A 12,813-nucleotide genomic window follows, 5' to 3' on the forward strand; every position below is an offset into this window, starting at 1 on the left:
GGAGCACCGACAGCAAAACCAAACTGCCCCAAACCAAGCCCAGGTAATACAGTTCTCCTAAGACCCCCCCACTCCAGCTGCACCAGCACCAAGTTTCAAGTTGCTAATGGATAATCCAATCTATGTGGCTTTGTACGCTCCATAGGATCCTACAGGACAAAAGCAAGGCTGTGTTAAAGGCAATGTACCATTTAGAAGTGTTCTGGAATGTCTGTCACGTAAGAAATAAATGTGAGGATGGCTTTTGGTTGTGCCTGACTGTATAATAAACCATCTCTAGACCCACTGATTTTGCTCTGGGCACCCAGAACAATTCACACCCTTCTTTGGGTACCTCAGCTATTTACAAACACGTTTTTCAGCTAAAACACAAGTCGTTAATTCTCCCCCCCCACACTTCGCTCCTCCTTGTGTTTTCTGTACAGCCACAGGCTCCCTCTCTCCTCCTTTGCTGACCTTCATACCTCGGAAAAGCTCTCGAGCAGGAAAACAAATTAGCGAGCACCGCACCGGCAGTCCGAGGACGTTTGTAGGGCCGGGAGTTAATGAGGCAGACAGAGCAATTCCAGCTGCGGAGAGGAAAAAGCGTCTGTTGGGGTGGGGACGAGGGGATGCCGGAGGGGGTCGGTGTGCCTGCATCCCCTCATTGGGGGGGAGGACGGCTTGGGGGATGGGGGTGGAGCGGTGCCCACAAGGTGCCTTTCGCCCGCAGCTCCGAGCAGCGCTGCCCTCGTGTGGCCGTCATTCCCAGCATCGCACCGAGCTGCTTTTGCTGCCCGTTTCGGTTTGATCTCCGCCCCCTGGAGCCCTCGGCTGTCGTAGAATCGCAGTAAAGACCTCCAGGAACTCCTGGTCACCATCTCTGGGTCTCGTATCACAGCAGCGAGGAGAACTGGATGATCTGGGGAAAGCTGACCCCAACTATAGCACAGCAAGCATCTCCAAACCCTGCTGCGGTACCCTCCAGTTACAGTTCTTGGCACTTCATTGTGTGGCATTAATCAGACAGATCTGCAGGGCTGAATTGCTCTGCTGCTGAATTTCCTTTGCATCGAACCTCATTTGTGCCTCCTGAAAACGAGCACTGTGAAACAAACCTGCTCCAAAGGCTGGAAACCCCGGTGAGGCTGAGAGCCTGCTTTCCTCTCACCTGGGAAGTGACCTTTTAGCCTGGAATTATCCAGCACAGATGGGCTGGGAACACAACGTGCAGCCCATTTCATCACACTTTCCCAGCTGTGGGGGATTTGCTTATGGAAATCAGGGCTGTTTGGTGGGTCCTGGTGCTCAGTCGTGCATCTCACAGGTCTCTGGGCTCTGCAGGTCTGAGAGCCACTGTTACACACTCCATAATTTATCAGACTGAAAGGATTTTTTGCTTCATATTTATTCCCTCTACAAGAATTTAAATGAATAGAAAACCATTTTTTACACGTCTTCAGTTCACAGCTTTGGCAATAAAATTACTGCTACATACGAGGAGGCTGCTGTGTTGCAAATCTGACATAATCTCACATCACTCTTTTGATCTTCCTCCTTGGGATGATGCTGTGCTGTGGGGGTGTTGGAGGACCTGACCCCAGTATGGAGCTTCCCTGCCTTGCGTCACAGCAGGTTGGGCTGGTGGGGGAGTAAGGAAAGCCAAAGGATGCCATCCATCTCTATGGGGATGGGGATCCCCAAGCAATCTCTTAACAGTCAATTTCTGTGCTTCATTTTGTTGCTAAAATCACTGCAATCAGTGCTTGTGTCAGAGCTGGTGTATCTGGGTACGACGGAGAGCAGAGACCGCCATGCACACAATAGGATTCCCAGCAGCGTGAGGGCAGCCCCTCTCTGCTCTCCGCAGACTTTTTGTTAGGTTTTGTTTGTGTTTTTCTTCTGGAAAGCTGATTCTTCTCCAGCTTGCAGGAGGAGGTTGCACCCTCCTCACTCGTCGTCCGACCCATTGAGGAATGCAGCCTGGGAGCCCATGTTGTCCTTCTGCTTCCGGACCCCAAGGCTGATGTAGGGCTCTCCGTTGCCTCTCCCACACCGCTGCATGCAGCTGCAACACACGGGGCAAGACATCACCGACAGCCAAGCCTCAAATTAAATGCTGACTTGCAGGTGTCAGCCACCCCCTGGTGCAGAGCAGCAGCAGTGCACAGCTCTCAGAGCAGCTCAGAGTCGTGCTTGCTTGCCTTCTCCATGCTCAGTGCCTGTGCCTCTTGCTGCCCCTATTTTGCATTCTGCGCATTCAACAAATAAAGACTACACTTGTTGCTGTGCTCTGAAGCCTGCAGCAGGCACAGGCTGTGGATCCAGCTGTGGCTTTGCACACCAGGACCAGCTGCTCACCCCAGCTCTGCTCCTCCCAAGCCCCAGCAGTACCTGTATGCAATGCTGTAGTTCACAGTCAGGATGACCACTGCAGCCGCCCAGTGCCAGAAGAAGCACATGGTGAGGAACATGATGTTGCTGTGGTCGCTCTCATCCCACATTGGACCTCCCCATGGCTGGAACAGCACGACCCCAACCTGGATGGGATGAGAGCTTTGTTAGCTTGGGGGAAAACCAACATCCTGAGACATGAGCCTGGGCTGGTTTGCAAATGGTGTTATTGCTTCCCAACCTTCTGCGATGTTTTGGAGGCACGAGAAGCTGCTACAGGAGCTTTGAAGCTTACAGTTGTCTCTCTGCATTGCAGACTCCAAATTTAGAGTCATAGAATCACAGAGCCATGGAACCATAGAACTGTTAAGGTCAGGCAAGACCTCTGAGATCCCCAATCCCTGCCCACCCCACTGTGCCCACATCCCTCAGTGCCACATCCCTATGGTTATGGAACACCCCCAGGGACCCCAGCACAGCACTGGGCAGCTGTGCAGTGCCTTTGGTGCTTCATATCCCTGGATAAGGGCTGCTCTGAGTTATCACAGCAACCCTGGCACTGAGGCAGAGAAGGAGATCTCACTGGCAGCTGAGTTTTGGGAGCAGTTCTCTCTAATTGATCTCTTTGCATCTCCACCACCAAAGCGAGCGGGTGGCCGTGCTTTCACTCAGCCATTTGACTGCTTGGTGGGGATTGCATCCTTCCACTAAGCCACAGGGAGTGCTGCAGGGTGCATTAGACACATTAAGCAATTAGGACTCTGTTGTCAGATACTGCAGAGCGCCTCTTGCTTACTGTGAGCATTCGCCTTTTCTCTTCCCCCCCAGAGAAGCAATAAGCCAAGACAAACAGCCACCTCAGCCAGAGCAGCCATCAGAGATGACCTGCGATGAGTAAATTTTCACTCTGGGTTATCATCTATTTATGAAGCGGGCCTGGCAAAATTATTCTTTAGAGACATGTGATTGAGATGTGATGGATGGCTCCTTTCCACATGGCTCTCCCACCCCAGTGCTCTGCTCTATAGGAGGAGCCAGCCCTGACCTGCCAGAACCACGTTCCCTGGACGATGGTGACTCCGGCTCTGAACATCTCCAGCACGATGTTGTCCCTGAGGAAGACCTCCAGCATGGTGCTGCAGGCCCCTGAAAAGATGGCGATGAGCAGCAGGGAATGGATGTGCTGATCCAGCATGGGGCGGTGAAGGACGTGGTAATAAAAGAGGCAACCTGCCAAAAGATGCACCGTGCTTAGGGTAGCATCAACCATAGTAACCACCACCACTGAGCCCCATAGAGTAAATCACGTCCCACCCGGATCTCAGGGAGCTCAATGATCCTTATGGATCCCTTCCAACTCAGGGTATTCTATGACTCTGATTTCCCTTTCCCTTTCCAGTTCCTGAACTGCCTGTGCTGTGCTTCAAACACCATTGAGATAAGGGAAAAGAAAACATCAGAATCAGAGAATCACCAAGGTTGGAAAAGACCTCTACGATCATCTAGTCCAACCATCCACCTACCACCACCATTTCTCACCAATGTAAGCAAGAACTTCATTTCCTAGTGTCTTCTTCCTGCCCTTTGTGAGCCAAGAGGTCTGAAATCCAGGCTCACGATACACAAGACAGTCTGAAGACGTAATGATATTCACGATGTGCTGAAGCCAGAATAAGTCACTTCAATTTGCCACGTGCAACGCAAGCAGATGAGAATGATGATGCCTGCAGCACAATTAATGGCCCTCAGGGGGGACACGGAGCATGGAAACAGCTCGGTGGCTGTAAGATAGATGGGGTATCCACCAGCAATTCATCATAACAAGGAAACTCAGCCTGCTGTCACACCAGAAACCCCAAACCAGGAAAGCCAGGACGCATCAACACCTATATTTCTCATCTTGCAGCAGGCAGTCCATTGATAATATATCAGACCTGCCCCGTCTTCAGGGATGTGCAGAGCGATATCTCAGTCTGCCCAACTATGTTCTCACTGTGACTCACCCAACAAGATCCCTCCCATCTCCTACCGACCTTCAACAAACACAGCCACAGACAGCGTCAGCCGGTCCAGACCCCGCGGCACCATGGGGCAGATGTAGGTGAAGATGTCCACCACCCCGGAGAGACCATAGAAGAGATACATGGTGGTGTGCTGCCAGTTCATCAGATTCACCCAGTCACGTTTCTCCCCGCTGTAGAGGTACAAGTGGGGCCCATCGGGGACGAACTGTTCTGCCAGCATCCCTGCATGGACATACAAGGTCATGGCTTATATGCAACGATGGTTGATGCTGCGGGTTGCTCTGGGTGCTTTCTGAAGGCAACAGGCACCGACTTGGGTCAGGACTGGCTGCCTTAATGCCAAACCAACATAGCCCTTACCTATAAGAGCAAAGGTGATTTTAACTCCTCCTTCAATGGCATCCAAGCGCTGGAAGCAGTAATTCTTTTGGGACTTCTTGCTTGCTTTCTGGCTGAGGTACCTCAGTGGGTATTTCACAGACCACCAGAGCCCAAAGACCAGGAAGAAACTGCCTGGAAGTGCATGGCCCTTGAAGTTTGCCATGCTGACAAGGTCCTCTGACTAGAAGGCAAAGAAAAAAACCAACCATTACACAAATCACACTGGAGAACTGGGAGGTCTGCTGCAAGGAAGCACCACTGGGGTTGTTCAGCTCATACAGAAGGGTTTGAACAGCCGCACTCCAGGCAAAAATGTTTTACATTCCTGGAATTGCTTCAGTGCACCGAGCCAAAGGGTTTGGTGAAAAACAGCTTCAGAAATGTCCCAAACCAACTGCACTGGTGCTCTCCATGAGCATCACCAGGCAGTGGGGGCTCCCAGCTGAACTCAGCCCAGCCCTCAGTGCCAGCACAGTGCAGGGCTGCAGGAGCAGAGGGATCTGTTTCCTAGGAGAATCACAGCAATTAAAACCCAGCTCCTGCTTGCCATTTGCTGGTTTGTTTAATTAGGTGGAGAAACGATTAGCTCTTTGATGTGGGCTCAAGCATATGTTTGGGGGCCTGCCTTGGCACGGGTACAGGTCGGCTGTGTCAGGCTGGTCAATTAGGAGATTTTAATTGATAGCAAAGGCTGTGCTGGTGATGCTGAGCCATTCCTCCTCCGTCCCATAAGGCTCTGAGGTGAACCAACAGGAGTCAGCTCATGGCACAGACATTGCCCATTGGAATGGTGAGGGTATATTTGGGAGCAAACATTGCTCCTGCTGCAAACTCTGCCCTATGCATGCAGCTGCCTGCATGCCACAACACCCCTTCCACCAGGCCAGTGCTGCAGGAACCTTCACCAAACAACAGTGCAACATTTTCATGCCAAAAATAAAGGAGGAGGGAACTTATTGCCAGGGAGAAAATGCTGTGCTTGAAATCATTTTTTCCTGCTGTATTTGCAGGAAGGTTTTAGCAGCACTTAAGGCTCTGCCTTATTTTGTGACTTAGAAGCAGAGATTTATCGACAATGGGCACACTGGATAATTAAACACAAAATCAAAGCAAGGCGCTGCTTACCAGCTCTGCTGGCACAGTCCAGCAGGTAAATACAATAGGCTCTTTGGTCCTTTGAAGGAGACAACCCTGCAATCAGAGCATCTACCTGTACCCTGCAACAAAGGGAGCATCGGGTCTGGGCCAAGCAAGGCTGACAATGTGTGTGTTGGGGTGAGCAATGAGCCACACTGTGTACGTGCAGGGGAACCCAAGACTGAAAGCACAGCAAAGCCCTGGGAGGACAACATGGCAAGGCATTCCTGCAGCAACCGTCGTGGTTATCATGCCATAATGTCATACTGTATGTCAAGTAAAAAACTTCACAGACCACCTCCAGCAGTTCTGTCTATAGCTGGTGTTCACTACCACTTGTGACCACTGACACAGGGCATCCCTGCAAGGAACGACTTTGCAATGCTCCCACTTGTCTGATTTGCTCGACAACACACCCGCATCCCTCTTCCTTGTAATTAATGAACTTTGTCCTTCTGCCTGTTCATTACAATGAGCTGGCTTAATGATTTACTGTTTCCTCTGCTCTCATCGCCCTCCCAGAGGAGCTGGCTTCTTTTTGTCTTAAAGCTAATGCACCGGCACTGTCAGGAGGATGGTAAGGAGCACACCAGGTTTTGCTTCCTCCTCTCACCTGCCCAGCACACCATTTCTTTTCATCCAAATCCTGGGGCCATTACAGTTTGCCTTATTTGCTTTACTTCTCTCTTGGTTTTTTTTTGCCCAGGTTTTATCAGTGCATCAATAATGGCTCAGTCAGGGCGCTGCTTCCATGTCGCCAGCTTGGAAATTACTGTCTAAAGTTCGCCATTGGAAACAGCTCACAGGCATCACCCGTGCAATTAACTCTGCCCTTCAGCCTCCACAAATCAGACAGCTCAGAGCTGCTCTCTCTCTCTGCAGGACCTGCAGTGTTGGTGTGACAGCAGCAGTCCCCGTGGGAGCGCTGACTCAGGGATGAAGAGAAATGGCTTTGCTTGCAAATAAAAAAGCTGAGCTCTGCCTGGATCCCAGCTGGAAATGCCTCTGGCTGCCATGTCTAGGAATAAGGTGGGTGATTCAGACCCTCTTGAGAAGGTCTTATCTTCCTGCTGCTGAGGTTTCAGTGGGTGACTGGAGGAGCAGCCATAGAAGCGAGATAACAACACAGGTAGATAACAGGTAGAAAAACTGCAAAAGGGGCACAAATAGGAGCTCCCCTGTTTCTCATCCCCATCTGTCCAAGCTGCTCAGAGCTGGTACAAGCAGCATTTCCATCACTCCTCCAGGAACCAGACCCCTAATGCATTCACATCAGCCTAAAGCCCCATTCTGAGCCATTTCATCCCATTATCATTGCTTTTTTTCCTTGTATGTCTGCCTGCACCCACACCAGTGACATCGAGCCGTCACGTTATTATCTGTTAGTAATCCTTACAAGCCCAGCTGCATCTGCAGCCTTCCACCTACAGAAGATACATAAGGGTTTTCCTCTTTAGGTTGAAAACCATCATCATAAACAGAACCTGCTTTTACTCCATCAGAGGGAAGGACACGAGCTCATGGCCACAATGCAGTGCCCATCCCCCGGCCCTGCAGAGAAAGCTGAGCACTAAAACAGTGACCCAACAGCACAGTGTTGCCTTTGTCACACCTCAAGAAAAAAAGCTTTTTATACCCAAATATTTAAGACACCATTTCAGTTCTGATATACTCAAGGCACAAGCAATTATTCACCTAAAACCCCCACACCTGCTCTCCTTGCCTCATTGGGCACCTGGGGCTGCATTGCAAAACTGAAATGCTGTTGGTTTCCAGCTGGTATGAAGGAGGAAGAAACCTTCCCAGAACAGAGAAGGGGGAAGCACCGGCCTTGGAGAAGGGCATTGAAGGACTCAGTCCTTCCTCATTTTCAGGCATGAAAAGGGGAATTTCTGAGCAATTCTGCAGAGAGAGGAGGCTGAGGGAAGGCTTTCTGCTTCAGTGCATGTAGGGTGATTTCAGCCCGGCTGTCAGACAAAGCCTGTGTGTGTAACTTGGCTGGGAGCAGAGACATGCCAGTGGGACAGCCCAGCCACGGGGCAGGCAGAACCCCCCCATGCACCCACTTTGCTCTCTGTGCAAAGCACCTCCTTCCTCACCCACCCACTCTTTACTCTGTATGGACTCAATCCAAACACCAGATTTCAGGGTCCACCACCCCAAACCCACTCATGGACCCTTTAGACAACCAGGTGGGCTCCTTTCCCTCCCTGCAATACCAAAGGCAGGGGGTTGGTCACCCAGGTCCCCCACCCCATCTCTTCCCATCCCATCCATCACCATCCCACCCCTACCCAACACACAGCCCCTGCCCGCAGAGCCCCACGTTACCTGCCAGCTGCTGCTGCACCTTGCCCAGGTGAACTGTGCTCCGCCTCAAGCACCTCCCCACCCACCTGCAGCCAGGGGCTGGGCACACCAATACCCCACACCTCAGGGCACACCGAGCAGCTTGTTTCAAGTTTCCTTCCTTCAGAGCCTCCCTGAGTCAATGAGCGATGCTGGCTGGCCATGGTAAAGCTTAATGCAGAATCCTTAACCCCAAACCTTTATGTATTTAATCACTGCAACAACCAGATATCCTTCTCCAGGTTCCTGCATCACCCACAGGGTGTGCAGGGAGCAGAGGCACAGGGCATCATCCCCATTCCCCAAGTGCTGCAACAGTGAAAGGGGTCACCAAACATCTTCATTTGCTCTATTTGTTCCTTTCCCACACATCCCAAGCTGTTGATGGATGCTCCTCCAGGGACCCGTGATCATAACCCATATTTCAACTCGGAATGCAATTTTCTGACCAGACCTCCTACAAAACGTAGTTTATTCTTAATAATACTTTCCCACTTTCATCTCCAGCCCTGCGAGTGCTTTACAAATGTTAAATAATTAACCCCCATGACACCCCGGGGAGGGAGGTAAGCATTATTATCACCATTTGTAACAGCAGCACTGACAGAGCCTTCTGTGCTAAAGCTCTGCCAGCCCTCAGCTTAACTCACTTTTATGGGGCAGCACAGATACTTACATCACCCAGATCACACACACCTGCAGAAGGGAATTTGTAAGGAGAAAGCTGAGTTTTATTGGCTGGGTGCTTTGTAAATGACTTCATGGCTCAGAGCTCTGCCTGGCTGCCCACCCCAGCATTCAAGAAGGGGGGGATTTGTTAAAACCAAAGCAATTTGCTCACGATGTTGTTTTAATGGGTGATGTCCAATGGTCAAGTCTTTAAGTTCACCCCCAAAACCCTGCGCCTAAAGATGTGCAGTGAGTGGTGATGTGGAAGGCCTGGAAATGGGAATAAGTCTTTCTCTATGGGGAGGGTCTGCCTCTCCTGAGGAAGTGAATGGAAAGAAAGCTGTGGGATATCTACATGTGTCAATGAAGCACCAAGAATGTCGGGCTGCTCTTTCATCAATGATAGAAATCCAAGCTGCTGGGCTGGGGTTGTGATCCCACTGTGGCTCCTGCTGTCGCACAGCTGAGCTGCTCAGGCAGAGCCCTGACATTGAAACTGCAGTTTGCCCTCAACCAAAGCTCTGCTGCCCGTTGTTGCTGTTGCTTGTCTACCAGGAAATTTACACTGTGAAATATTTGCGGAACGAAACCATGGAGCCCATGGGGTGGGGAAATAGGAAACCTCTCAGTGTGTATTTACTGCAGCAAACACCATCCCGGAGCTGGCTGTTAGGCTGAATATGTGCGTGTTTAACCTCAGCAATGCTCACACGGTCCAAAGCAAACATTTCCCAACGAAACACACACACAGGATAATCTCTAATTTACAGCTATACTTCTGCTAGAGGCTGTTTCCTCCACCATCCTTGAAACAACACACAGGCACATGGGCACCTTGCCCAGCACGCATCCGTGTTCTGCTCTCTGAAGCTGTGGGCAGGGGGCTGCCACCAGGGTGGGCTCGAGGTCACCATGGGCTGCAGACACAGGCCAGGCTCCATCCCAAATGGCAGCGTGCCTAAATCCTGTTACCTTGACTTGAAATCAGCCCTGGCACCAATTCACCATCCTATCCAAGGATTGCTTGGATAGAGCTCAGAATTAATTGCTCAGGGAAATAGGGGAAATGATGGAGTGTCACGGCCAGGAAATGAGCTCCTGGTTTCTGCAAGGTAAGGACGGCAGCCTGAAGGTGAGCTGTGATTTCAGGGGGTGGGACAGCAGGCTGATGAGCTGCATGTCACAGTCAGACTGAATAGAAGTAGGGAGAGCTCAGCCGTGCTGCAAATCCAACTGCATCCATCCCAGCAGGACACCAAGTCTGCACAGCGCTTGGGAAGGCAAAAGCAATTACTAAGGGACAGAAAAAAAAGCAATTACAAACGAAACAGTGCAGTCAGATGAGAGGAACGAAAGGGAAAGTGAGGGTGGATAGCAAGAAAACAGCCAGGGAAATGCAGAGAGGGGATGGAGGCTGATGAGACAGCAGGGAGCACAGAGCTGGGGGAAAGCCTGTGGGAAATGGGAACACTGGATAGAAATGAAGCAAAACAAGGTAAGAGAAGAGAAGAAGTAGAACAAGGAAGGAATAAAGTAAATCCTCCCGGAGGGTTTTGCGTGGAGCAAGGGCACACCTCGGTGGCAGAGGGAGGAATACCACCCCGAGCCTCTCCGCCCCAGGGCGGTGCGGGGCCGCCAGGTGGTGCTGGGGCTGCGCGGAGCGGTTCCGAGGGATGCTCGGGGTGCTGCCTTCCCACCGCACGGCCGGCCCCGCGCTCTGCTGTGCCTTTATCGCAGCCCTTCCTCCTCCGAAGGGAGGTTTATAGGGCCGGGTATCCCTCCTTTAGTGATGGGGAAACTGAGGCACGAGGGGGATTGCGCAAGCTCCATCCTCACCTATCCCAGCAAGGAGGTGAAGTGGCCGCACGCTCAGCCCTGAAATGGATGGGAAAGGCTCAAAGCATCCCTCAATGAGGGGGACTGAAGCCTCAATCTGGCTTACTTACAGGGTTACCAAAGGTGATATCAAGGTGGCAGGGAGTGGTACAATTTAGTTCCAAATCTGAAAAGTTGAAAAGAAATGACAGTTAATAAGAGGTGTATTTTGAAAGCCAAAGGGCAGCTCAAGCACCAAAGAGGAGAAAAACTGCGGCTTCTGTACATACAAATGGGTTTTTCACCATCCTCAGCTGCCCTGTGAGAGCCGAGGGGCTGCTAATTAGGCTGAAAACCACTCATTGCTCCCCCTTCACCCCCAGCCCCCTTCATCCACCACCTCCCATTCCTATGTGCCACCCGTGGGCTCCGGTTACGCCGCGGGTCCGTAAACAGCGTCTAAAATAATTGCACAGTTGTCACCGTTGGGCTGGGGGGGACTATTTTAAAATGCTGGCTTAGCCCATAGGGCCGGGGGGATTGTGGCACAGCCCAGCTGTCCCCGCGGGCGCATCAAAGTGCAGGGTGGGATGCCTCAGCCTTCGCTGTTTGGGATGGGGAAGGGAGCCAGGGGGTTGGGGATGAGCTGATGTTATGATGTGGGGCTTCAGGAGCAACCCACGGGGCTGTGGGGAGGAGTGCTGGGGTCACTGGTCTGCCCCAGTGATTTGCAGTGCTGGATTGAAGGGTGAAGGGGAAACATCTCCTAATCTCATGGGATGAGGTCTTGGTAACACCTTGGTGCAATGTTGATGGCTTGCCCAAATTACCAGTGAGTGCAAGCAAGGGATGCTCAACTGGGGCAACTCTTCCAGACTGGTGCTCTCTGCTTTATTCTGTGTCATTTCTCTACAAGGCTCCATAGCCCTTGCCAGCACATGACATATCATGGCAACGTCATAGCAAGCCATGACAAACCACAGGGAAAGCGCACACACATCTTGGAGAGGCTCAGGCTCCTCTCGAGGTGAAGGAGCAACTCCCAGCACCAGGCGAGAGCCGTCTGTCAGCAGCTGTGAGCCATTCATGAGATGGGTTTGAGCACTTCTGCAGAAGTCAGGGGACTTGGGGATGGAGACAGAGTTGGGAAGACAAATGTGAAAGAATATGACATTAATTAGCAGTCCATTTGCATGACGTGAAGCTGCCCCGGTCCATCATCTCGTCCCGGTTTGTCAGGTCTGAGGCTTTCAAGCAGGGTCCCAGCGGGTCCCGCGTTCCCCCGCATTGCCATAGGGATGGCAGCTGCAGCTGACTTCTCCTGTTAGAAGCAACCGCCGGCGCTCCAGAAACCATTTCGGGAGCATTTGTCACAACGGCTTCTGCTAATCTCTCTTTCATTTGTAATTATTTTCTCGCCCAGACACTCCGACACCGGAGCCGCTCTCACTGCCCGCCCCTGTGGGAGCACCTCCAGCCGCCTCCAAGGGTCGAGGCGAGATAAAAAGGATGCGCAGGCGGCAGTGGGGACAGCCCTGCGAGGAGGACGGCGGCCTTCAAACGGGCTCGGGCTCCTCTGAAGGCGATTGAAGTGGGCCGAGGGATGGAGCCGGCGGCTTTGAGGCAGCCTGCACCATCTCGGCCAAGAATAATTGAACAAATAGTTTATCTGGCGAACCGACAGCTGTGGGGAACAGGCGATTTCCAGAGGATTAGGGGAGAGCTGTGAAAGGGAGCTCCCACGGGAAGTCTAAAACCCTCATCTTGAATTCAGCTCGCCCAGAACACATGTTGGAGCCTTTGACTTACTTTTTAAGCAACGTTTCTACCCCTTCTCCCCCCCCACCTCCCTCCAAACCTTTACCCAAATGACTCTATAAACCAAATTGGTCAAGTCCTTGAAGCACAAGGCAGGAAAATGGGGTCCATGGGAGGCTGATGAATTATGCAGTGCTGGTTGATTTCTGAACAGAGTTTTGCTCTGGCGCTTGTTGTATTTTGATCTAATCCTGATGGTGTTATTGTAACTTCTTTCCCCAGCATTTCCATTTATTGGGTTTTAAGT

General features: G+C 51.6%; 1 protein-coding gene across 2 annotated transcripts; it reads right to left on the reverse strand.

Annotated features, from left to right (window-relative positions):
- Nucleotides 1-1,868: 1,868 nt before the first annotated feature.
- Nucleotides 1,869-8,327, reverse strand: LOC140261470 (transmembrane protein 45B-like). Of its 2 annotated transcripts, none has more exons than XM_072354935.1 (6): nucleotides 8,247-8,327; nucleotides 4,758-4,959; nucleotides 4,407-4,619; nucleotides 3,419-3,603; nucleotides 2,374-2,519; nucleotides 1,869-2,047 (listed from the first exon to the last, which is right to left on the reverse strand). In XM_072354935.1, the coding sequence occupies exons 2-6, from the start codon at nucleotides 4,939-4,941 to the stop codon at nucleotides 1,930-1,932; spliced, it is 846 nt and encodes a 281-aa protein (XP_072211036.1). In that variant the 5' UTR covers nucleotides 4,942-4,959; nucleotides 8,247-8,327; the 3' UTR covers nucleotides 1,869-1,929. The 2 variants fall into 2 exon arrangements, with proteins under 2 accessions (XP_072211036.1, XP_072211034.1); XM_072354933.1 differs by lacking the exon at nucleotides 8,247-8,327 and adding an exon at nucleotides 5,904-5,999.
- Between the last annotated feature and the right edge of the window lie 4,486 nt (nucleotides 8,328-12,813).

This window comes from Excalfactoria chinensis, chromosome 21 (assembly GCF_039878825.1).
Source record: "Excalfactoria chinensis isolate bCotChi1 chromosome 21, bCotChi1.hap2, whole genome shotgun sequence".
Taxonomy (NCBI): domain Eukaryota; kingdom Metazoa; phylum Chordata; class Aves; order Galliformes; family Phasianidae; genus Excalfactoria; species Excalfactoria chinensis.